Raw genomic sequence first — 26,582 nt, 5'->3', positions numbered from 1 at the left:
ATGTGGCTTGTATAGACCCATTTCATTACTAAATGTAGATGCAAGATACTCTCAAAGATCCTGGCTAAAAGGCTATGTACCGGAGGTGGTCGCAGAGGACCAGGCGGGCTTTGTCAAAGGCAGGCAACTCCTGCAAACACCCCCCCCCCCCCCCCCCCCCCGCCCCCCGGAGAGGACACGGGAGGTGGTCGTCTCCCTGAACTCTGAAAAGGACTTTGACAGAATCGAGTGGAAGTACCTTCTAGAGGTACTAGAACGATTTGGGCTAGGAGCAGGATTCACCGCCTGGGTGAACCTCCTTCACAATGCCCCCAAAACAAGCATTCGAACCAACACCACCAGTTCTAAATACTTGCAGCTGCAGAGAGGCACAATGCAGGGATGTCCACTGTCCCCGCTCCTGTTCACCCTTGCAATCGAACCCCTGCCGATCGCTTCATGGGGCGCGAAAAGCTGGAAGGGTATCCAAAGGGGAGGCAGAGAGCACAGAGTCTCACTCTATACGGATGACCTGCTTCTATACCTCTCAAAACCACAGGGGGGAATGAAAGCTATTGTGCAGATCCTGAAAGAGTTTGGAGCCTTCTTGAGTTACAAACTCAACCTGGGCAAGAGCGAGGCAATCCCCGTGAACCTGAGCAGAGAAGGGACAGAGATGGAGGGGCTCCCATTCAAACTGGCCAAAAACAGATTCCGCTCCCTGGGGATCCAAATAGCCAGAGACTGGACACAGATTCACAAGTGGAATCTGACAAGCGTGGTGGAGGAAGTCAAAAAGGACTGACAGAGATGGGATGCACTCCCACTTTCCATGGCAGGGAGAGTGCAGACTATCAAAATGAATGTGCTGCCAAGGTTCCTTTTCCTGTTTGGATTCATCCTGATCTTCATCCCCAAGGCCTTTTTCCAAAATGTGGACAGCTTAATCATGGCATTTGTGTGGGGATAATAATCTGAGAGTTGTCAAACCAACACTGTAAAGAAGAAAAATTGCGGGTTGCTTGGCATTACCAAACCTGCAATACTACCACTGGGCAACCAAGGCGGAGAGAGTGAGGGAATGGGTACACGAACCCAACTCGGAGTGGGTATGGATGGAGGAGGCCTCCTGTAGGGGGACGACCCTCCGGGCCCTAGCCACGGCAGCACTCATATCTCCCCCAACAAAATGCACATCCAGCCCAATGGTAGGTGCCACACTGAAAACGTGGAACCCAATGAGGCAACATTTCAGTCTGACCGAGATGTATCCCATGGTCGCCATCTGCGGAAACCACAGGTTCCCAGCAACCATGCTAGACACCACTCTTGCGAGATGGAGACAGGACAGGGGAACGCTGACAGTCAGGGACTTCGACATAGGAAACAGACTAGCGACACAAAACAAACTGACAAAGGAGGTGGAACTACCGACAGGAAGAGAAACGAGACACCTGCAAATAAAACAGTTTCTCCGCTGATGTACCATCAATTGAACGCGAGACGAGTTGCTGAACAAAAGTATGGCTTTAATCTACTAGATGTTAGCCCTGCGGTCGATTACAGTAGAAGGACGACCGCCGGGCGTACTGGGTATTTATACCCCGCCCTGGAGGCGGGGTTAACTTAGCCTCTTGACCATTCGGGGAGCCATCACATGACTGGTCTCAACCAACCGGTCGAGAGACACATGACCGACCAGGGCCAATGGTAAGCCGGTGTTCTGCACCAATGGCAGGCAGCTACGCTAATCATACCACCACATCCGCAAAGAGACAGTAGGATACCCAGGGCCCCGGTGAACACACTATTAGAGGACCTGATGAATATAGATAACAAGGAAGGGGGGAACTGTGGAAAAATGTATGGACAATTACTGGACAGGAATCGAACATCACAAGACGAGACCAGACGGAAATGGCGAGACGAACTGGGGACAGAAGTGGGGTGGGGACTCTGGAGTGAAGCACTGAGCAGGGCCAACTCCACCTCCTCCTGTGCAAGGCTCAGCCTAATGCAGATTAAAGTGGTGCACAGAGCGCACCTGACCAGAACTCGAACGAACAGGTTCTTTCTGGAGGTGGAGGATATATGTGAGCGGTGCCAGAGAGAACCGGCCAACCACACCCACATGTTTTGGGCCTGCCCCAAGCTTGTTGGGTTCTGGACATCCATCTCCGAGGCAATGTCCAAGGTTGTGGGGGTGAGGGTGGAGCTGTGCCCGACAGTGTCAACCTTCGGGGTATCAGAGCAGCCAGAGCTACACATGGGGAAGGGAGTTGACGCCCTAGCTTTCACTTCCCTAATCGGACACCGGAGAATCCTGCTCGGCTGGTGTTCAGCAGCACCCCCACCCCCACAGCTGCAGACTGGCTGGCAGACCTATCCGAATTTCTCCACTTGGAGAAGATCACGTACACCATCTGAGGGTCGGAGGAAGGCTTCCTTACAGCACGGGGGCCATTTGTCAACCTCTTCCAGAACCTGTTCGATGCCGACAATGACTAGAAAGAAAGAAAACTAGAAGGAAACTAACAGGAACACACATCCCAGGTGGGAGGGGAGGGAGGAAGAGAAGGGGGAACCTAAGGGAATGAAGGGGATGCCACAAAGGGGGAGGGGCGGAAGCAAAAGACCACCCCCACCCATCCACAAGGCAGATACGGCAGGAAACACAAGGGAAAAGAGAAGGGGGTGGGGGGAGTGCAGAAGGGAGGGGGGCACACCGCCATGTGAATGGGTGGGAGGCATCGTTAGGGGCACGGGGGTAGCGAAGACAGAGCACCGAGACAGGTGGTGACAAAATGTAACTAGACAGGAAAATATTACATGTACTGCACAACGATAGACGCAAAATGTAACTGCATACAATTGAAAATGCCAATAAAAACATTTTTATTAAAAAAAACATTGTTGCCCACATCAACATCATCGGCCACATCAACATCATCGGCCACATCAACATCATCGCCCACATCAACATCATCGGCCACATCAACATCATCGGCCACATCAACATCACCACCTTCATCATGAGGCTTTTGCTGCTTCAAGTAAACACGAGGACGTTAGTTAAACATACAAATCTGCTGGTTTTGTTCAGTTAACCCACATTTGTCCAAGTTCCTATTAATTTTGTCCCGAACTATTGTGGCTGGAAGCTTCCCCACCACCGAAGTTAAACTGTAGTTGCTGGTCTCACTGTTACACCTTTATTTGCACAAAGGTGTAATGTTTGCGATTCTTCAGTTCTCTTGGACCACCCCCCAGTATAAGGAAGCCTGGAAAATTATGGCTAATGTTTCTGCAATTTCAATTCTTACTTCCTTCAGTATCTTTGGGATATCCTTGAGAGAGATGGTGATGTCGTGATAATCACTCTGGATTGTAATCCAGAGACCCAAACTAATGATCTGGGAACAGGCGTTCAAATCCCACCACGACGTCTGGCGCAATTTAAATTCAATTGATCAAATGTGATATCTAAAGCTAGTCTCAATAATGGTGGCCGCAAAACTATCACTGATTGTTGTCAAATCCTACCTGATTCACTCGTACTTTCGGAACGTAAATCTGCCAAACTTAACTGGTCTTGCCTGTATATGAATCCAGACCCACAGTCATGTGGTTGACTCTTTTTTTAAAATTTAGAATACCCAATTCATTTTTTCCAATTAAGGGGCAATTTAGCATGTTCAATTCACCTACCTTGCACATCTTTGTGTTGTGGGGGCGAAACCCACACAAACACGGGGAGAATGTGCAAACTCCAGAGCCGGGATCAAACCTGGGACCTCGGCACCGTGAGACTGCAGTGCTACAACTGCGCCACCGTGCTGCCCCCTGTGATTGACTCTTAAATGCCCTCTGAAATGTTGTGTTAAGTTCAACAACAATTAGGGATTGGCCACACATGCTGGCCTTGTCAGATGCCCAGAGCCAGGAAAGAAAAAAGGTATCTCATCCGGCCCTGCTGTTATAGCAACTTTGAGAACTGACAGCCTATCTAATACACCGGGCTGGATTCTCCGCTTTGAAGACTAAGTGTTGACGGCAGCGTGGGAACAGTGGCGTTTTATGCCAGAAAAAAAACGGCGCAAAAGCTGCACCGATCCTCCGTCTGATGGGGGGCTAGCAGGCACGCAGCGTTCAGCACCCGGTTTATCCTGCAGATACGGCCGGAGAATTGCCGAGTCCGTGGCCGCGCATGCGCACGGAGGCGGCCTGCAGCGGCCACGCCATGCAACGTGGCGCCGGCCGCATGCGGACCTGCCACATACTGTCCCCTAGTAACTCTCCTAGCCACCCCCGGATCACCCCCCACCAGCCCCTGCCCGTAGACCGTTCCCCTCCCCTCCCCCGACTGTGGCGCCGCTGGACTCAGTCCACAGCCGCCACACCAGGTTCACGAAAAAGAAAAGGATAAGTGTCGCACGCTGTCGGGAACGCGGGCCACCGGGTGCGGAGCATCGGAGGAGGGTCTTAGGTGACGTCCTGAGGCCATCCCGACGGCGCGCGGCGTACTCTTCGAGAACGCTGTTTTTGAGGGGGCGGAGCATTGCAAAAGCGGTACTGCCCCCAATTTCGGCACAAATGGGGATTCTCTGGCCGATCGCCGAATGTGATTTCGGCATCAGCGACCGGAGAATCCCACCTATGCTCTTTATCAGTTTTAAAATCTTCACTTGTCTGAACTTCCTTCTATTTCATCATGACCTGGGTAGCATCTTCTTCTTTGGTAAAGACAATTTTCAAAGTATGTATTTAATACCTCAGCCATGTCCTCTATCTCTATGTGCAAATATCCTTTTGTCCCCAACTGGCCGACTTGTCCTTGGTTTTACTATTCATATGACATTGCGATTCCCTTATATATTAGCTGCTAGTCTCTTTTCACACACTCTTGTTTTTTTCTGTTCCCCCCTTAGTCCTTTATATTCAGACTGGCTCTCCATTGTATTATCCTTGTGACACCTGTCAAGAGCACACTTTTTCTTCTTCATCTTAATCCCTTTGTCTTTTATCATCCAGGACTCTCTAGATTTATTTCACCTACCTCGCCCCCAAGTGGGAATTTACCTAAACTGTGTCCGAATTATCTCCGCTTTAAAGGCAGCCCCTTGTTCAGTCACAATTTTGCTTACTAGTCTTGAATTCCAATTTATCTGACCCAGATCCATTGTTCCCAGTGGAGTTGGCTTTTGTCCAGTTGATCATTCATACTCTGGATTGGTCTTTGTGCTTTTCCACAGCTAATCTAAACCTTATGATACAATGATCACTGTTACCTAAATATTCCCTTACTGACAGTGGATTGGATTGGATTTGTCTATTGTCACGTGTACCGAGGTACAGTGAAAAGGATTTTTCTGCGAGCAGCTCAACAGATCATTAAGTACATGAAGATAAAATAAAAGAAAAGAAAATACATAACAGGGCAACACAAGATAAACAATGTAACTACATAAACACCGGCATCAGGTGAAGCATACAAGTGTTAATGAGGTCAGTCCATAAGAGGGTCGTTGAGGAGTCTGGTAACAGCATGGAAAAAGCTGTTTTTGAGTCTGTGCATGTTCTCAGATTTTTGTATCTCGTGCCCGATGGAAGAGTGAGTAAGCTGGGTGGGAGGGATCTTTGATTATGCTTCCCGCTTTCCCCAGGCAGCGGGAGGTGTAGATGGAGTCAACGGATGGGAGGCAGGTTCGTGTGATGGACTGGGCTGTGTTCACGACTCTCTGAAGTTTCTTGCGGTCTTGGGCCGAGCAGTTGCCATACCAGTCTGTGATGCAGCCCGACAGGATGCTTTCTATGGTGCATCTGTAAAAGTTGATAAGAGTTAATGTGGACATGCCGAATTTCCTTAGTTTCCTGAGGAAGTATAGGCACTGTTGTGCTTTCTTGGTGGTAGTGTCAACGTGGGTGGACCAGAACAGATTTTTGGAAATGTATACCCCTAGGAATTTGAAACTGCTAACCATCTCCACCTCGGCCCCGTTGATGCTGACAGGGGTGTGTACAGTACTTTGCTTCCTGAAGTCAATGACCAGCTCTTTAGTTTTGCTGACATTGAGGGAGAGATTGTTGTCTCTGCACCACTCCACTAGGTTCTCTATCTCCCTCCTGTATTCTGACTCGGCGTTATTCGAGATCTGGCCCACTATGGTCATATCATCAGCAAACTTGTAGATGGAGTTGGAACCAAATTTTGCCACGCAGTCATAGAACATAGAACATAGAACAGTACAGCACAGAACAGGCCCTTCGGCCCTCAATGTTGTGCCGAGCCATGATCACCCTACTCAAACCCACGTATCCACCCTATACCCGTAACCCAACAACCCCCCCTCTTAACCTTACTTTTATTAGGACACTACGGGCAATTTAGCATGGCCAATCCACCTAACCCGCACATCTTTGGACTGTGGGAGGAAACCGGAGCACCCGGAGGAAACCCACGCACACAGGGGGAGGACGTGCAGACTCCACACAGACAGTGACCCAGCCGGGAATCGAACCTGGGACCCTGGAGCTGTGAAGCATTTATGCTAACCACCATACAGGGAGTAGAGTAGGGGGCTAAGTACGCAGCATTGCGGGGCCCCGGTATTGAGGACTATTGTGGAGGAGGTGTTGTTTATTCTTACTAATTGTGGTCTGTGGGTCAGAAAGTTGAGGATCCAGCTGCAGAGTGAGGAGCCGAGTTGTAAGTTTTGGAGCTTTAATGTGAGTTTGGCTGGGATTATGGTGTTGAAGGCAGAGCGGTAGTCAATAAATAAGAGTCTCCTTTCTCCTTGGCATGAAACCTACTGCTTTTGATAATTTTCTTGAAGAAACTTTAAGAACAGTCCTTCTCTCTGCTCTTTACACTACTTCTATGCCGGTCTATGTTTGGATAATTATTACCCCCATTATAACAACTCTATAATTCTTGCATCTCTCTGTAATTTCTTTGCAGATTTGTTCATGTACATCTTTCCCACTGGTTGGTAACCAATAGTCTACACCAAGCAATGTGCTTGAACCTTTTTTGTGCCGAGTAGCCAAGTAGATTGTGTCATTGACCCCTCTAGGATATCCTTCCTCCCCAGCACTGCGTTGTTCTCCTTAATCAATATCCTCCCTCTTTCCTGTCATCCTTACCTTTCCTGAACATCTTGTATTGAGCAATATTCAATATAAAGTGCCCTTCTTTGAGTCAGACCTCTGCTTTAGGCACAACATCATGGGCTGGATTCTCAGATCCCCACCCACGTGGTTCTCGGCAGCGGAGGGTGACGCGCCATTCGTTGGTAGCGGGATTCTCTGTTCCCACCGCTGTTAATGGGAATTCTGATTGAAGACACCACCAGGAAACCCACGGGTAGGGATGCGCTCCCAACAGGAATAGAGAATCCCGCCGCCAACAAACGGCTAGAGAATTCCAGCCCATATTTCCACATGACAATCTGCACCTGGACCTCCCCAGTGTTATTTATGACACTCTGTGAATCCACGTACATGCACAGTAACCCTGATTTACACTTATTCCCTTACTCTGAACCCACCTAATAACTCACTATTTCCAACTCGAGTGCTATCTATCTTTGCTAGTATATTGTGCACCTTGGTATTCAACTCTGATATTGCCTCCTAGTTCCAACACTCCTGCCGAGTGAGTTTAAACACTCCCAAATAGCACAAGCAAATCACCCAGCAAGGTGATGTGTTCCGACTCTGTTTCGGTGCAGACCATCCAGCCTGTCCAAGCCAAATCTATGCAGAGCAGCTCCCAGTGACCCAGGAATCTAAAGTCCTGCCTCCTGCACTTTTGAATTGTCCTAGTCTCATATTCGCTTGTGTGTGGTACCGGGAGTAATCTGGAGATTACTTGATTATTTGAGGTCCTGTTTGCTTATTACCAACCGAGCTCCCTAAATTCTGACTTCAGGAGAACATACCTGTTTCAGCCTTTGCCATTGGTACCAATGTGTACCATGACTGCTGACTGTTCACCCTCCCCCGTCAGGGTGCTCTGCAGCATTCAGTGGCATCAGTACACCAGTTCCCAAATTTTAACATACTGCTTTGTTGTATTAAAGAAATATTATTAAGTAAGCAGCTGTGATTGCAATTTCTTGTGCTATATCTAGGCAATGTCCACATGGAGGTTATTAGCTTCGATTAATCATATTTAATTGAGTTGGACATGCAGGGTCAGTGATTTTCTGCCTTCGTGAAGACAGCTTGTGTTTCGCAACACTTTACTAATATACTCCTAAGAATAAAACATCTCACTGGGCGAAAAGTTGAATATTAATTTGGGTCAGTATTCAGACCGTATTCGGCTAACAGGTGCTCTCAGAGCTATATGCCTTAATGCAAATGCTTATCAGCAATGTTTTGTAAAAACATTGCCTGCTGTGTGAATAATTGTTTTGTTTTCCCCATATCAATTAGTTACAACCAGGTCTAAGCGGAATTTTTGAAATTTCATGAACCAGCAAATTGCTCCCCTTTGACAAAAAAATGATTAGAAACTAAAACATCTGCACTCCTGTTTCACTGCTGTGATTGTCCTAAACTGATCGTGGAGTTGTCAGACAAAAGCGATCATTTTCTGTGATCTGTGTCAATTTCCCAATGTGTGTAAAGTTTATCCAGCTTTTCGATCTGATATGCACAGGGCCGATTGGAACAGACTGCTTTCCCAGGTCATTAAATACCAAAAAACATAATCCACTGTGGGTAGTGTTGTTTATCTAGGAGCATCTAGCTGTGTTGTTCATACATCTATTATCATGCTACTAGTTGCCTGTGGCTCCCCGGAGCTAGAACTAATTGTGTTGGGAATTGGGCTGGAGTAAAACTCAGCAGTCGGTATCCTGATTTATGGTTTCACACAGTGATAATGAGATTGATGTCAGCATTGTGCATCTGGAAATAGGTTACTTAGAGGAATCCGAAAGAGCAAATCATTTATCAGATTAACAACAATGCTGGGCAAATGTATTTTTAATCCATCAAATCTTTTGTTTTTCAGTAAATGTTGTTTTAAATGTTGTACCCGAATGAAATTAGTTAGAATTGCACTTATGTTCTTGAGTATTTTCCCAAGTAATTGAGTTATACATTACTTGATATGTTTGCTGTGCATCTGTTTCAGATGCCAGTGTATTACTATCCATCGGGCCAGTATCCTACCTCAACAGCCCAACAGTTCAGGCCTGTTGCTTCTGTTCAATACAATGCACAGCGAAGTCAGCATATACCACAGACCACACAACAGACAGGTATGTAATTTCTGCTGTATTGCCTGATTGCCCATTGGCGCATGGATCCAAATCTATGGCACACTTTTAGAGCTTCACATCCAGTACAGATTCCTGCCTTTCCTTTTGAATTCCATGAAATGCCTGGATATGTGCATGTGTTGTAGGTTTGGGTCGCTTTGCACAGTAGTCTGATGATAATTTCTTTAAATTGTCCTTAGAGTAGGAAGTCTATGACTTTATTGTCCTAGCAGATTGTGTGAACCTGGAGATTAATTTTGATCGCATTTGCAATAGATCAAAAATTTGACACATTAAAACAAATAACCACAACCACTGTTCCTAAACCAGGTAAATACAGTTAATATGGCTATCAAAATAAATAAATAAAGAATCTTTTTATTGTCACAAGTCAGCTTAAATTAACACTGCAATGAAGTTACTGTGAAAAGCCTCCAGTGCAGTGTTCTTCAAACTTTTTTTCCCGGGGACCCATTTTTACCAACCGGCCAACCTTCGGGACCCACGCCGGCCGACCTGTGTGACCCACCATTTTCTCTTGCCTTGTTTTCTGCTGACAAAAATGGAGGAAATGGTTTTGGGTCCCTTTCTCTTGTACACACTCCTCCAATGGAACCTGTTGGATGAAGATGAAGTCTTCTGGTGTCGGAAAGTATGGAGTCTCCATCTGTCCAAAGTTCTAAATTTTTTTCTTGTAAAATTTTATCAAATGAACCCCCCCACCCCGAACTTGTAAAAAAAAAAGAGTAAAATAAATGAAAAAAATGAATAAAACCCCCCCCGAACTTGTAAAAAAAATAAAACGAATAAAATAAATGAAAAAAATAAAAATTAAATGAATAGAGTAAATGAATAAAAACCACTACAGAACTTGTAAAACAAAAAGCTGCAACCGTTTAAAAAAATAATGGTCGCACTGCGCATGTGTGCCCGATCATGGTGCATGCATGCGCAATGCGGCCGAATTTTTATCAACATGTTCGCAGCCACTTCCAGCAGGTGTTATGAAAAGCCAGCTGCTGCACGGGGATTTGCGCGATCGGGAGCGCCACGTACAAAGGCTCCGCGACCCTCCCAACACCCGCACCCGACTTTGAAGAACACTGCCCTAGTCGCCACATTCCGGCGCCTGTTATACAGAGGGGGAATTCAGAATTTTCAGCCGGTACGGAACTTGAAGCCGCGCTGCCAGCCTTGTTCTGCATTACAGACCAGCTGTCTAGCCCACTGAGCTAAACCAGCCCTCAGTCAATGTCAACAGGAGGGTCTTTGTGTGCTTCTTGACAACAGAATATTGCCTCGCATTATATTCCTCATGCAGCAAGATCTCTTTTGTCTGAATACCATAGCTGGTAGCAGGAACAATGAAAAATTGAGGTAGGAATTCCATAAAAAATACTACTGAATCCCCGTATAGGCTCTGTATTTATTCACTTACCTTTTAACGAATAGAAATGCCATAAAAGAACACTCCATAGATTTACAACCGACCATGGGTCACTTTCATAACCAGCAGCATTATCATAGATCTATAACATCAAATTTGAGTATTGCATTGTACAATAATTAATTGGGTCCAATTAAGTCAATTAAGTCAAGTGCCATCAAGTCAATTACTGAAAAATACAGGGCCTGGAAATTGGATTTGTTTCTTTAAAATATTACGGTAAGTTGGATTTTAAGGAACAAGGATCAATTGCGTCCTTTGAAATAAAGAAAGAAATCAGCCTCTTTGAACACATGGGGCTCATACCACCATTGCAACTCTACCTCCGTCTTGAGACTGCAGCCAGATGGGACTTCCCAGGGCTCCAGGCCCTAGGCAGTCTGGAGATGGACCTGCTAGCTTCTATATGGAGGTCGGCCGAGTCCAGAGGGAGCAGATAAAAAGGCCCAGTTCTGTTTCTAAAACACCTCAGTCCAGTTCCCCTGATGGAATCAGTGGCTTATTTATGTGCAATTAAAATTCTGGTCACTTTTAAATCCTCACAATTATAACAGTTGGACACCATTGAATAACTCAGAAAATTCCATGAGTAAACAAACCAACCATTCAAGCCACCTGCATTCTTATTAGGCAACTGGATTGCAATCAAGAGCCTAGGAAACTCCCAGAGTAAATGAACAACCTCTTCAAATCATCTGTGTAAGCAAAGGCAAGTACTTGTAAAAATATTGGACAGCTGGATTGCAGTCAAGAACCCATAAAACTCCCTGAATAAACAAGCAGACTCTTTACACCAGCTGTGTAAAGAAAGGCAAGCACTTGTAAAACAATTAGGCAGTTGGATTGTATTCAAGAGCCATAAGATATCCCTAGATATACATACAGGCTTAAACACAGTTATCTCAATAGATGCTTAGCCTAAATATATAAAAGCAATAAGCAAAGATTGAACATTTTGTACATTGTTATACTAGGCCACCTTTTGCAACAGTGTGAAATATAATCTACCCTTTTAACCATTAGATGATAATTTTAACTCATCTGTAGACATTTCACATTTACAGTGCTGATCTTCAACCTGAGGAAGGAACAGTGCTCCGTAAGCTAGTGTTTGAAACAAACATGTTGGACTTTAACCTGGTGTTGTAAGACTTCTTACTGTGCTCACCCCAGTCCAACGCCGCCATCTCCGCATCATGGATTTTCAACCTGACAGCCTGCCAGTTGGCAGCAGTAACAATTTGACAAACACATTGTTTAAAGGGTTCAAATCTTGACATCACAGAACTTAATGAACACTGATACAACTCGTGCTACATCAGAAAATGAGGAACTGCAAAGGGGTACAACCATTTTACTTAGCTTTTGAACTTTTCCTGCCTTCTATCCCTAGTTTAGGCCTCCTTGCAGCTGACATCAAGCCCCAAATTTGCTAAGGTCCAAGCGCCTGTATGAAAATTAAAAGCCTTAACTGGATTGGGCTCCAAATGAGTCTTGTTATTTGGAACAGGTGGGTTCTGGGGCTCACTCCATCCCTGCCCTCCTGAAAATAGCCAAGGATGGAAATGGAGGCTGGTATTTCAGTGGCTACTTTTTTTTCAGCCCTGTCTCCATTTAGTTCCAACTGGGACCCTTTGTTTAAGGAATATTTTTTATACATCCGACCTAACAGTGTAGGTGTTATACTTTGTGGACACATGATGCTGCTCTACATAGCTAACAACTACAACGTTGACAGTACTTGTGTAACACTGAGGAAGAGAAGCGAGGGTGGATGGCAAAGCAGACTATTTTGTAAATAGAAATCTTGCCAACAAAATGCAATGCTAATACAGAGTTTCCAAGCAAACAAATAACATTAAAAAAATAACAAACCACCCAGTGTTTAGAATTGTTTAACATTACCAAGTTGAAAGGTGTAAAATTATTCGGTTCGCTACCTAATTGTTTTCAGTATATCGCAATATGAATGTTGCCTACTAAAGATGGGAGCTACTAAATATGTATCGTGAAGAGCCAGCTCATTGGAAACAGTACCAAGCATCTGGAGAGGGGGCCGTTACACTGTCTGAGAGTGAGTAGCAGGTCTCACAGTGAACCGGTCTCTTTTTCAGAAGCCACACATTCATCGTCCAAAATACTGTTTTTCTTATTAAAAAGAGTAGAATCAAAATTTGGAATTGGATCACTTCTGCATCGTTTAGCTAGTTATTTTGAAATCCTTTCCTTGAAATTTTCTCAATACGTTTTTTGTGCAAATAATTCAGCCATCACAAAGCTGCTCCTGTTGAAAACCTTGACATTATCCCGTTGGTCAAACCCTGAACGGGCAGATATTGATAGAATATACATTATGCATACTAACTACATTTTTGATGCATTATTAATTGAACGCTTTTAATGCTGGTTTTATTCATGTAAGCTTTGTTAGTGCATTTTGAAAAGCCTTCAAGGATGGTTTGATTGGGCTGGGCTGATTTTGTTTTTGAAGAGATTTGAAAGTTTTAACCTAACTTATTCCATAGAGGAAATTGCTTGGGCTGAATCTCAAAGCCAACAACTTGCTTTCCTTCTTCCAGCCCACCTCCATCATCCAAATGAGAAAAAAAACTGATTGCTGTGTTAATTACTATGTGAGTTTTAATTTTAAACTACCTTTAAGTGTATTTTTATCAGTAAGAAGTCTTACAACACCAAGTTAATGTCCAACAGGTTTATTTGGAATCACAAGCTTTCAGAGCGCAGCTCCTTCATCAGGTGAGTCACGAGCTATGCTCCTAACGCTGGTGATTCCAAATAAACCTGTTGGATTTTAACCTGCTGTTGTGAGACTTCTTACTGTGCCCACCCCAGTCCTGGCATCTCCACAACATGTATTTTTACCATGTAACAGTATAATAATGATGCAGGTGATATATTAATTTAATAGTTTAATCTAGTGTATTTTTTCTAAAACCGTGATTGCTTCAATAATCCAAGAATGCAAACTCTTAACCGGTTCTTATGGATAAGAACAGTGATCCTGTCCAAATCTTTTTTTGATTTGAAATTGTCCATTAAAGTAGCAAAATGTATTTATCTAACGGGTACAGGTTAGGTATATTGCAACAATGGGAAAAGATTGGGGAGCCAAAGCCAGGATTCATTGGATGACGAGCGAGATAAAGAACACGATGAAAAAAGAAGAAGGTGCATGATGCATGTTGGGTATCTTCAAACATGAACCAGACCAAATACAATACGTCCAGAGGGAAAGTGAAGAGGAAAATAAAACTGCTAAAGAGAGAATATGAGAATAGGATGACACTTAATTTAAAAGAGAACCCAAGCATTGTCTCCTGGCATGTAAATGGTAAGCAGTTAGAAAGAAAAAAGGTATGAAGGTGATGTTCCTGCCTTGCCCTCCCTTACTCGTATCAGTTTTTACTAAGGGAGAGGGTGCTGACACAAACACGGTAGAGGTAACAGGATATATTGGGTTGACAGAATGTACTGCAAAGGCCATGCTGAGAGTTGATGCATCACCTCGTCCAGATGGCTTATATCGCAGGATCAGAATTTTCAGGATAACAGCGACTTTGTCTTGGACTTGGGAGATAGGTTGAGGGGAGAGGGAGGTTCGGAGGTCACTGGGCCCTAAGACAAGGGTGCCCCCCAGTCAGAAGGCAGCTTCTGATGGAGGTGCTCCCCTTTCTCCACCCAAGATTGTATATAGCTCATTTTCAGCTTCATCCCCGATTTAGTTTCTGCCCGCCAATCTGAGAATTGAAGCCAGGCAGGAAAAAGCCCTGAAGTGGCCATTGAGTGGCCACTTAAAGGCCTTGATTAGTGCAAGGACAGGCTTCCCCTCTGAGACGCTGCCCATTATTGCGCAGAATCACGACAAGGTCGGGGCAGGTAGAATCCCAAAGCGAAACCCGTTCTTCCGTTCTTGCAATTTTAAGCGCATCCCCCCACCTCCACCTCAGAACCCACTGGAGAGGGAGCGTAAATATTCTAGTCCAGGTTGTGAAGAGAAGTGGCAGTTGAGACAGAAGAAGGGCTTTCCATAATCTTCCAATATTCTCTAGGTGCAGGGGTGGTGCCAAAGTATTGGTGAGTAACAGATCTGACACCCTTTTCCAAGAAAGGGAATTAGATGAATCCTATTGACTACAGGTTGGTCAGTTTCACATCAGCAATTGGCAAGGATTGAGAAATAATAATGAGGGGGAAAAAAATCAATCAGCACTTGGAGAGTTTCAGTTAATTAAGTAGAGCCAGCACAGATTTTAAAACGGTAAATTGTACTCGACTAATTGACTTTTGTTCCTGAAGTAACAGAGAAGGTTAATAAAGGGAGCTCAATGGATGTTGCCTATCTAAATTTGAAGAACGCATTTGACAAAAGTTCTACATTATAGTCGCATTAACAGAAATGCAGCTCATAGAATAAGATAGTCAATGTCAGTTGGCGTACGGACAGAAAACAAGTGAGTTACGTTTTTTAAAAGTGGAGGATGGTATAAACTGGGTTTCCCCAATGGTCAGTGCTAGATCCTCTGCAATATGTATATACATGTATGACTAGGTTTATAATTTGGTGTTGATACAAACTTAGAGGTGTGGCAAACATTGCCATTGATACAAATCTCCTGCAATTGGCCATAGATAAGCTAGCAGAATGTGCAGACAAGCAGCAGATGGAATTTAGTACGTGAAGTGTGAGTGCAGGCATGCGAGCGCTAATCAAGTAAAGAAGGCTTTTCTGGTTTAGGCATGTGCACAGGATGTAAGTTGGTCCCGTCCCTATACAACACAGGGAAGTGGTCAATGCCAAGGAACCAGCTGGGATTCAAGGATGCTGCCAAAAGAGACACAAAAGTCCTCAGCATCAATCAGTGATAAGAATGCACCTGGAGTATTGAGCACAATTTTAGTCTCCTTATTTGAGGAAAGATGTAGTAGCATTGGAGATATTCAGAGGAGGTTCATTAGATTGATTCCAGAGATGAAGGGTTTGTTGTATCAGGAGAGATTGAACAGTTTAGGCCTATAGGGCGGAATTCTCCGCTCCCGCGAAAAATCGGGCAGGCCGTCGTGAACTCGGCCGAGTTTCACAACGGCCTCGGAGGCCCCTCCTCTCACCTTAATCACCCCCACCCGGGGGGCTAGGAGCGGTGCTCCGCAACTCTCGGCCGCTGGGCCTTGACGTTTGCATTAAGGCGGAGCTCCGAGAATGACGCTATGGCGACGCCTATGTGACGTCAGCCGCGCATGCGCAGGTTGGCCAGCTCCAATCCGCGCATGCGCGGCTGACGTCACGACGGCTGACGGCTCCAACCCGCGCATGCACGGTTGCCGTCTTCCCCTCCGCTGCCCCGCAAGACGTGGCGGCTTGATCAAGTGGGGCGGCGGAGGGGAAAGAGTGCGTCGCTTTGAGACACCGGCCCGACGATCGGTGGGCACCGATCGCGGGCCAGTCCCCTCCCGAGCACGGCCGTGGTGCTCACTCCCCTCTCTGCCCCCCACAAGCTTCAAACTGGCATTTGGCACCCATATTCACGACGGCAGCGACCAGGTGTGGTTGCCGCCGTCGTGAGCCGGTCGGGAACGGCAGGCCGCTCGGCCCATCCGGGCCGGAGAATGGCCGGTCGCCGTGAAAAACGGCGAGCACCGATTCTTCCGAGCGGGGGGTGGGAGAATCGCAGGGGGGCATGTCGTGAGTCGCCCGGCCCTCACCCGGCATTCTCCCACCCGGCATGGGGAGCAGAGAATCGCGCCCATACTCTCTAGAGTTTAGAAGAATGAGGGGAGATCTAATTGAGGTATACAAGATGCTAAAAGGTCATAGAACATACAGTGCAGAATGAGGCCATTCGGCCCGTCGAGTCTGCACCGACCCACTTAAGCCCTCACATCCACACTATCTCGTAACCCAATAACCCCCTCCTAAACGTTTTGAACACTAAGGGCAATTTAGCATGGCCAATCCACCTAACCTACACATCTTTGGACTGAGGGAGGAAATCGGAGCACCCGGAGGAAACCCACACAGACACGGGGAGAACGTGCAGACTCCGCACAGACAGTGACCCAGTGGGGAATCGAACCTGGGACCCTGGCGCTGTGAAGTGCTATCCACTTGTGCTACCTTGCTGCCCTTAATCTTAGAATAAGAGGTAGCAAAATTAAAACAGAATTGAGGAAATACTGCTTCTTCCAAAGGGTTGTGAATCTGTGGACTTCGCTACCCCAGAGTGCGGTGTATGCAGCAACAGTAAGTAAATTTAAGGAGGAGTTGGACAGATTTTTAATTGGTAATGGGGTGAGGGGTTATGGAGAACCGGCAGGACAGTGGAGTTAAGACCAGGATGGGATCAGCCATTATCACATTGAGAGTGTTCGGCTTGGGAGGCTACATTGCCTACTCCTATCCCTGGGTCATGTGTTCTAGGGAGGAGATGCTCTGACTGATTTCACAATCCAGCTCTTGGTCTGTAACATTGTAGGTAACTGATAAGGAACATATCAGCCATGATAGAATGGTGGAGCAAACTCAATATGCGGAATGGCCTAACTCTGCTCCTATATCTTAAGAACTTAATACAAGTGGAAAATTCTAGCTGAGGATCGATGTGAATGACAACACCAGGTGCGGACAGGAATTTGCCACCACAATGACATCTGGTTCGAAAATCTCCACTGCAGATGCCAGACCTGAAAACAAGACATCAGCAGAGATCATCCCGCATGGGGCAGCATGGTGGTGCAGTGATTAGCACTGCTGCCTCATGGCACCATGTTCCCGGGTTTGATACTGGCTCCGGGTCACTGTGGAGTTTGCATATTCTCCCCGTGTGGGTCTCACCCCCACAACCTAACGACGTGCAGGATAGGTGAAATTGGCCACGCCAAATTGGAAAAACTAATTGGATACTCTAAATTTCTAAAAATACAAAAAAAGTGATCACCCCGCATAACCAGCAAAGGACAGCTTCATGCAGGGCAGTGGTAGCAATCCATGCCTTTCTAGAATCGGCTTGTTCGCCAATGAAAAGTGTAGCAGCTGATCTCATTTGTCCTTAGCCAAGTTCCGAGACTACATTCCCACCATCTCTCCCAGTTTGAAGGATGCCAATCCAATCAGGTCAGAACGAGAGTATTACATCCAATTCTGGTCGCCATGCTTTTGGAAAGATTGAGGCTTTTTGAAAGGGGTTTTACCCGAATGTTCCGGGGATGAGGGATTTTATCAACAAGTTTAATTTGGAGAGCCTGGAGTTGTTCTTCTTGGAGCAAAGGATATTGAAGGGAGGTGTACAAGATCTGACTGGTTTTGTTAACATAGACAAAGAAAAGCCGTGAACATTAGTTGATGATAAAAGGATTAAGGAATACAGATTTAAGGCTTGGGGCAAGAGATGCAGGGGAGAACATGAGGAAGACTTATTTTATGCAAGCGGTAATATTCTGGAACTTGCTACCAGAAGTGTGGTGGTATCAGCAATGATTAATGATTCCAGAAGAAAATTGGGTGGACACTTGAGGGAAATAAATGTGCACAGCCATGGTGATAAAGTGGGTCATGAGATATACTTGATAGGAAGAATGTGCTGTGCTGCAATGAAGCTGCTCTATAATATATCAGAAATCTTGTGTCTTCACGTAGTTGCTGTCAACTATTTCTATAACAAAGTGGAACATGTATCCACATTTATAATGGAAGCTGTCTATGGATACCTGTTAACGTTATTACACCCCTCCTACTAGTGGGTCACTGCATCACAAAGGACAGATTGTATTTAGTAAGTAGTCATTTGCATAGTGCCAATTATGAAAAACACTGGTGAGGCCACAACTGGAGCATTGTGTGCAATTCTGGTCACGTCATTACAGGAAGGACATTATTGCTATGGAGAGAGTGCAGAGGAGGTTTACAAGAATGTTGCCAGAGCTAGAAAAGCGTAGCTACGAGGAGAGGTCGGACAGGTTGGGACAATTTTCCTTGCAACAAGGAAGACTGACGAGTGACTTAATTGAGGTGCACAAAATTATGAGGGGAAGCGATAGAGTGGACAGGATAAAATTGTTTCCCTTGGTGGAGAATTCTACAACCAGGAGACATAGATTCAAGATAAGTGGTAGACGGTGTAGAGGGTACATGAGGCAGAATTTTTTTACGTAGAGGGTAATAGGAGTCTCTGCTCACGTTGGTGGTGGAGGCAGAGACTCTAAACTCTTTTTTAAAGTACCTAGATCTGCATCTTACGTGCTGTACGATACAGAGCTTTTGACCGGGTGCAGGAAGGGGGATTCAGAGGTACCTGGGTACCCTCGGGGCTGGCATGGACGAGTTGGACCGACTGGCCTCCTTCTGTGCTGTAACTTTTCTATGATTCTATTCTATTCTATGAGATTATATCAATTCCTTTGGGGCAAGAAGTGCCTATGGGCAGCTCCCTGTGCAGTTTGCATGGTGTTCTTCAATGATATCAGTGGGCAAACCAATGCAGGTAATGACATTGTCCGGCATTGCAAATCAACATAAGTCTGCATAGTGCTGCCTGAAGTGGCTTTTGTCTATTCATCTTGCATTCTCTAACCCCCCCCTTATCTTGAGGACCGCACTTGACTTTGACCCCCAATGTGCCATGCTACTGATACAGAGTTTGCACTCTCTATAACACTCTCTTTAATGTTGTCATTTATCTCAAGAGGGTTGGAATATAAAAGCAGCGATGTGCTACTGAGCCTTTATAAGGCTCTGGTTAGGCCCCATTTGGAGTACTGTGTCCAGTTTTGGGCCCCACATCTCAGGAAGGACATACTGGCACTGGAGCGTGTCCAGCGGAGATTCACACGGATGATCCCTGGAATGGCGGGTCTAACATATGATGAACGGCTGAGGATCCTGGGATTGTATTCATTGGAGTTTAGAAGGTTAAGGGGAGATCTAATAGAAACTTACAAGATAATACATGGCTTAGAAAGGGTGGACGCAAAGAAACTGTTTCCGTTAGGCGAGGAGACGAGGACCCGTGGGCACAGCCTTAGAATTAGAGGGGGTAAATTCAGAACAGAAATGCGGAGACATTTCTTCAGCCAGAGAGTGGTGGGCCTGTGGAATTCATTGCCGCGGAGTGCAGTGGAGGCCGGGACGCTAAATGGCTTCAAGGCAGAGATAGATAAATTCTTGATGTCGCGAGGAATTAAGGGCTACGGGGAGAATGCTGGTAGGTGGAGTTGAAATGCCCATCAGCCATGATTGAATGGCGGAGTGGACTCGATGGGCCGAATGGCCTTACTTCCACTCCTATGTCTTGTGGTCTTATGGTATAACAGGAAGGAAATGTTATTTGTTTCACTTATACCCGCTGCCTTCTTTTTGGAACGATATTTCCTGCTGATTGTTTTGATCAGTTGTCCCCGCCTGGCCCTGATGTCAGGATCCAGTCCCGGCAATCTTCCGCTTTCCAAACCATTGCTCTGTCATCCTGTCTGATCCTCTTTGTTCCCTCAAAAAAAAGACTTCCATTTGTATCACGTTTTTCACTACCAGCAGATGCCTCAAAGCACTTGACAGCCAATGAAATATTTTTGAAGTCTAATCATCATTGTTATATAAGAAACATGGCAACCAATTTGTGCACAGGTAGCCCCCATAAACAGCAATGTGACTAGCAAGTTTTTTTTCCAAATAAGAGGCAATTTAGCGTGGCCAATCCACCTACCCTACACATCTTTGGGCTGTGGGGTGAGACACGGGGAGAATGTGCAAACTCCACACGGACAGTGACCCGGGGCCAGGATTGGACTCGGGTCCTCAGCACTGTGCGGCAGCAGTGCTGACTACAGTCCCACCGTGCCACCCTTTGACTGCAGTAAGTTGACCAGAAAAAGATGGTCGATCTCATTGTAAAAGTTGAGTCACCTTTACTTATGAAAATATCAAGATAATAGCATAGCTTGACTTCAGACACTAGCAGTTGCTATACACAAGCTCCTCGTGGCAATAATGAAAACCTGTCCAATCAAGCCCGCGCTACCAATGAGGTCACACTTGTTAAAGACATCCATACATATAATCAAATAGGAAGATGCTTATTTTAACACTCGAGAACACTTCTTCCCCCTTAAAGTTCGATCTCCCTTAAGGAAAGAAACATTGATACATGTCTCAATTATATGTCAGTCTTTCATGAGCTTCGCGGCTATGTTCTGATCTGCATAGAACCACTGATGACTCAGTAAACTCTGGTGAATCTTGGCTCAGCTGAGCTGCACTTGTGGGTGCAAAAGTATGTTGGATGTTAATGAAAGAATATCCCTCAACTTCTCCCAGAGTAGAGTCCACTTGATACCTCTGAGCAACAGGAACCACTGAATTTCCACAGCAGCATTTCTTCAGCCCTCTGATCCAGGATCTTAGCTGTTTCAGAGATGTGGCATGGACGAATGCGATCTTGGTGTCTACGGATAACCCTTCCATTTGTTAGTCCCATTACTAACGATACTGAACCACTTTGATTCTAAATAATTCCAGGCAGCCATTGTAATGTCAATCCCTTACATAGACACAGTTATTTCAGCTAGTGACAGTCCTGGTGTCCTTTGTGGTATGATACGATATTGCAACAAGAACCGTGAAAGCTTAGTCCCCAAATTACTGCCTGTCATTATCTTCAGTCCTTCTTTATGCCTGAACAGGTTGCTCTGCTAAACTCTTCGAAATGAAATTAAATTGAATGAAAATCGCTTATTGTCACGAGTAGGCTTCAGTGAAGTTACTGTGAAAGGCCCCTAGTCGCCACATTCCGGCGCCTGTCCGGGGAGGCTGGTACGGGAATCGAACCGTGCTGCTGGCCTGCTTGGTCTGCTTTAAAAGCCAGCGATTTAGCCGAGTGAGCTAAACCAGCCCCTGGTGCTGGATGAAAAGGAGCAGTAAACACATGGTGTATCCAGCCCGATGCTGGATGCAAAGGAGCAGTACGCACATGGTGTATTCCATTTCTTTGCATAAACTCCAGGAACAAATCATTCCTAAATGTCGTCCCGTTGTCAGATACAAGTGATGGGTTGCAAAAACTTGGCGGAACTCCTCTAGCATAATGGAAGCTGTAATGTTGCTCATGTGTGCACTTCTAACCACTTATAATGCATGTCAATGATGTCTAGATACATATAACCCATAAAAGGTTCTGCAAAGTCCACATGAGGTCTAGACCAGGGATGGTCCGGTCACTCCCATGGATAGAGTGGTGCTGGTGGCGCCATCTTGTGGATTATCTGACATGCAGAACAGGATTTTTACCTTGTTCTCTTTCCTGATCTATATTAGGCCACCAAACGTATGACCTTGCAAAACTTTTCATTCTGGAGGTACCCGGATGACACTCAAGAACTTTGTCTATGGCTTGCGACTGACCAGGAGGTGGAATGACCACTCTAGACCACAAAGAATACAACCATCCTGCATACTCAGCTCATCATGATAAAGATTATTATTATCTTTGCGTTTCAAAATGCTGCGGGATTCTCCTTCGGCAGGACCCACCGCCCCACAGGCAGCGCACCCGTGCCCGCGCATTTCCTCGACAGTGTGGGGGTGCCCACAATGGAAAACGCCTTTGGCCGGTTGCAGGAATGAAGAAACCCACTGCTGGCGGGGGCACACCCGTGGTCTCAGTTCCTCATCCTCTGTAGCAGGAGGTCAACTCTGCAAGAAGAATCTTCTCACCCGGGACAAGACAGGATCCCTGTCTGTCCATTGTTTAATCTGTTTGGCATTTGCAGGAGAATTTAAAAGACATTCAAGCAAGAGAATTATCTCTGGAGGAACTACTGACTTGGTTGGCATGTCTGGAAAAAGTCTTACAACACCAGGTTAAAATCCAAAAGGTTTGTTTTAAACACGAGCTTTCGGAGCACTGCTCCTTCCTCATTCACCCGAGGAAGGAGCAGTGCGCTGAAAGCTCGTGTTTGAAACAAACCTGTTGGACTTTAACCTGGTGTTGTAAGACTTCTTACTGTGCTCACCACAGTCCAACGCCGGCATCTCCACATCATGTCTGGAAAAGGGAGACAGCTCAGAGTGTTTGCATTTTCATTGTTCTTCCCTGTCCTGTACACAATGTTGTACTGGTAAGCTGACATTGTGAGTGCCCAGCACTGTATTCTCGCCAAGGCCATGGGAGAAATGCATCTGGACTCACTTAAAAGGCTTATCAATGGCATGCGACCTGCAAATATGGTGAATGAACACCCATAGACTTCTTGATGAAACTGTTTTACAATGAAAACAATAGCTAGACCTTCCTTGTCTAAATGCGAATATCCCTTCTCAGCCATTGTTGGCGTGTGTGATGCAAATCAAATGTTTTCTTTCTGACCAGTCCTCCATCAGATGAGACAGCACTGTCCCAACGCCAAAAGGCGAGGTGTCACATGCCAGAATGAGCTCTCTATCCTGATCTAAGTAAGCCAGCAGATTAGCTGATTGTAGCAATGTTTTCACATCCTGGAAAACTTTTTCTTGTGCTGGCCTCCATTTCCATTTGGTGTCTTTGTGGACCAACCGATAAAGTGCGCCAACACTGTTAAAATGCCTGGCAGAAACCTCACTTCGTAGTTCACTAAACCGAGAAATGATCTGAGCTCGGACACATTCTTGGGATTTGGAGCTTTATTGATAGCTCCATTTTTTTCCTTCGCAGGGTACAGGCCCTGCACTTTGATTCTATGAACCAGATATTTCACACTCTGTGCCTGGAAAATGCATTTGCAATTCTTCAGATGCAGATCTGCCTCTGAATCATAGAATCATAGAATTTACAGTGCAGAAGGAGGCCATTCGGCCCCTCAAGTCTGCATCGACCCTTGGAAAGACCACCCTACCAAAGCCCACACCTCCACCCTATTCCCGCAACCCAGTAACCCACCCAACCTTTTTAGGATACTAAGGGTAATTTAGCGTGGCCAATCCACCTAACCTGCACATCTTTGGACTGTGGGAGGAAACGGGAGCACCCAGAGGAAACCCACGCACACATGGGGAGAACATGCAGACTCTGCACAGACAGTAACCCAAACTGGGAATCGAACCAGGGACGCTGGAGCTGTGAAGCAACTGTGCTAACTACCGTGCTACCATGCTGCCCACTTGATCCAGGTTGTTCATGTGCTTCTCCTCAGTTTTCCCTGTGATCAGGATATCGTCAAATTAACTGCCGCACGGGGAATCCCCTGCAACATATTATCCATTGCCCTTTGAAAAATCACCAGACTGGAAGACGCCCCCCCCCCCCCCCCCAAAAAAACCAGAAGGTTGTATTTGAATAAACCCTTGTGGGTGTTGATTGTGATATACTGTTTTGTGACCTTCCCTAATAAGAGCTGCTGGTAGGCTTGACTCATATCAAGTTTTGAAAATGTCTTGCCTCCTGAACGGGTTGAAAACAGATCTACCATAGGCAACGGGTAAGAATCCAGCTTTGAATCTGATTGATGGTAGCGGCGGCTCCTGTGTCCACCTCCATCTTAAGTCTCTGTCCATCGACCTCTAGTGTAGTATAGATAGACTCCGCGCATGCCTCACTCACTTTAAACATGTTGTAGGAGTTCTCTTCTTCCTGCTCTGTGCTTTCCAGGTGATGCGGAAATAACTGAGGCTTCTTTAGATTTTAATTTCTCTTCCCAGCCATTGACCTGCTCTTAGCACTTTTTATTGCAATTGTGACAGACAGCGTCCATGGACTTGCAATGATTTACATAGTGTGCACCTCCACACCCGAAACATTCCACTGTTTTCGTCTTTTTGTTTGCTGGCCCTTTCCGTACTTAATACAGTGCACCCACCATTGCCCAACCATTGACTTTTTAAATGTCTTTTGCATTGTTAGCAGCCATTTCTATGCCTTGAGAAACTTCTAGAATCTTCTTGAAAGTCAATGTGACTTCTCCCAACAGGCGATGCTATATGCTGTCTTCATTAGTGCCACAGACTGATCTGTCCAGAAGTATATCCTCTAACACTGCCCCACACTCTCAATTCTCAGAGTTGATGCAATTCAACAATGAAGGGAGCTGCCAACTGTCCTGGCTTATGAAAATGACTATGGAGTTTAAAAGTTTGGACAATCAGGGCAGCACGGTGGTGCAGTGGATTAGCCCTGCAGCCTCATAGTGCCGAGGTCCCAGGTTCGATCCTGGCTCTGCTTCACTGTCCGTGTGGAGTTTGCACATTCTCCCCGTGTTTGTGTGGGTCTCGCCCCCACAACCCAAAGATGTGCAGGCTAAGTGGATTGGCCACGCTAAATTGCCCATTAATTGAAAAAAATGAATTGAGTACTCCAAATTTATTTTTTTTTAAAGAAAAAAACTTTGTCCAATCACTGAGGGATCAGGATGGTGATGACTCTGGATGAGCGGAACAAAATCAATACTCAATTAATGAGGTGGCAAGTGCAGAATCTGCCACGGGATCCCACCATACTGGTTGGCGGGACAGGCACCACTGGAGCCACCCACCACCACACTTAGTCTCAAAATGGGAGAATTCTGGCCATTATCTTCAACAATCAACGGACACACAACAGTGACACAAGAAGTTGGCAGAACTACACGTCCACCGATGGATGGAGTCGATGGCAAGTTCCTGTTGCTTTTCTGCTTTTGCTGCGAGCTGTTGACTGTCAATGTAAAAGGTTGATGATTATCATCATGATTCTTCAGATTAGTGTCTTGTTATAGGGCACGATTCTCCGCAAATGCGGCGAGCCGTAAAGGCTGCCGTGAAACTGGCCGTGTTTCACGGCCGCCTCCGCGCCCCCTCCCGGGACCCAATTCTCTCCCCCCCCCCCGGGCGGGGCTAGCAGCGGGGCCGCGTGAAGCACGGCATCGCGGCCTTAGCAACCGTCGCTCAGTCCGCACGCCAAGCGTCACGACGGCTGACGCGCACGATGACGTTAGCCGCGCATGCGTCATCTCCCTCGGCCGCCCCGCGGACTGATCCTGCGGGGCGGCGGAGGGAGAAAGGGTGTGTCCGTTACGGACGCACTGCCCCCCTTGTCATGGCCGTGGTACTGCCGTGCCATTCGGGGCCCTGGATGCCCAGAACGGGCATGTTGCGGCCGTTTTTACGACGGCAGCAAGCAGGTGTGTTTGCTGCCGTAAAAACGGCCGTAAAGGCCTGGGAACTCAACCCATCGGCCTGGGGAGAATCGCTGTTCGCCATAAAAAACGGCGAGCAGCGATTTGTGTCATGGGGCGGCCGTGGGGGGGGGGGGGGGGGGGGGGGGGAGAGAATAGGGGGAGGGCGTGAAAAATGTCGGGGACGCCCTCCCGCCCATTGTGGGCAGAGGAGAATCACGGCCATAGCTTTCTGAATATGTCTGTTAGGTGATATTTTATGTGAAGCCTTTTGGTAATCCATGTATACAACACTATCTTCATCAATCCTCTCTTATACTTAATCAAATAATTCAATTAAGTTAGTCAGATACGATTTCTCTTGAACAATTCCATTCTGGATGCCCTTTATTATTCACCACATCTCCAAGAGAGAAATAATTTTGTCCTTGACAATGGTCACTGGTAGTTTTTCCATCACAGACATTGCATGGCCTGTGATTACCAGCTTAATCCCCCTCCCTTTTATTTTATCTAAGGAGAAAGAATTATAGTCAGAGCTTCTGCTTTCTTCATCCTAGATTCCCTTAGAAACCTAGTCTGCACCCCATTATGGACTAGATGGCTTGTTAACTTTGAGTGATCTCAACCTATCTACTTCTGTCTTAACTATCCTCTACTTTTGTGAAGGCGGGCACGAGTACTCATTCAATAGCTCAGCTATGCCCTCCGTCTCCACAAGACAATTTTCTTCCCCTATGGTACCTTTTATATAT

General features: G+C 46.1%; 1 protein-coding gene across 11 annotated transcripts in view; it reads left to right on the top strand.

Moving 5' to 3' along the window:
* LOC119972708 (cAMP-regulated phosphoprotein 21-like) overlaps positions 1 to 26,582 on the top strand; it is a 503,944-nt gene that overhangs the window by 435,598 nt on the left and 41,764 nt on the right. For all 11 annotated transcript variants that reach the window (XM_038809853.1, XM_038809854.1, XM_038809860.1 and 8 more), the window contains one exon: positions 9,125 to 9,251. In XM_038809853.1, coding sequence (XP_038665781.1) covers positions 9,125 to 9,251 — 127 coding nt within the window. The remainder of the gene's footprint in view (positions 1 to 9,124; positions 9,252 to 26,582) is intronic.

The sequence above is a fragment of the Scyliorhinus canicula genome, chromosome 10, assembly GCF_902713615.1.
Source record: "Scyliorhinus canicula chromosome 10, sScyCan1.1, whole genome shotgun sequence".
NCBI classification, from domain to species: domain Eukaryota; kingdom Metazoa; phylum Chordata; class Chondrichthyes; order Carcharhiniformes; family Scyliorhinidae; genus Scyliorhinus; species Scyliorhinus canicula.
The sequence above is the reverse complement of the archived record's forward strand: the minus strand, read 5'-3'. Positions and strand labels throughout refer to the sequence as shown.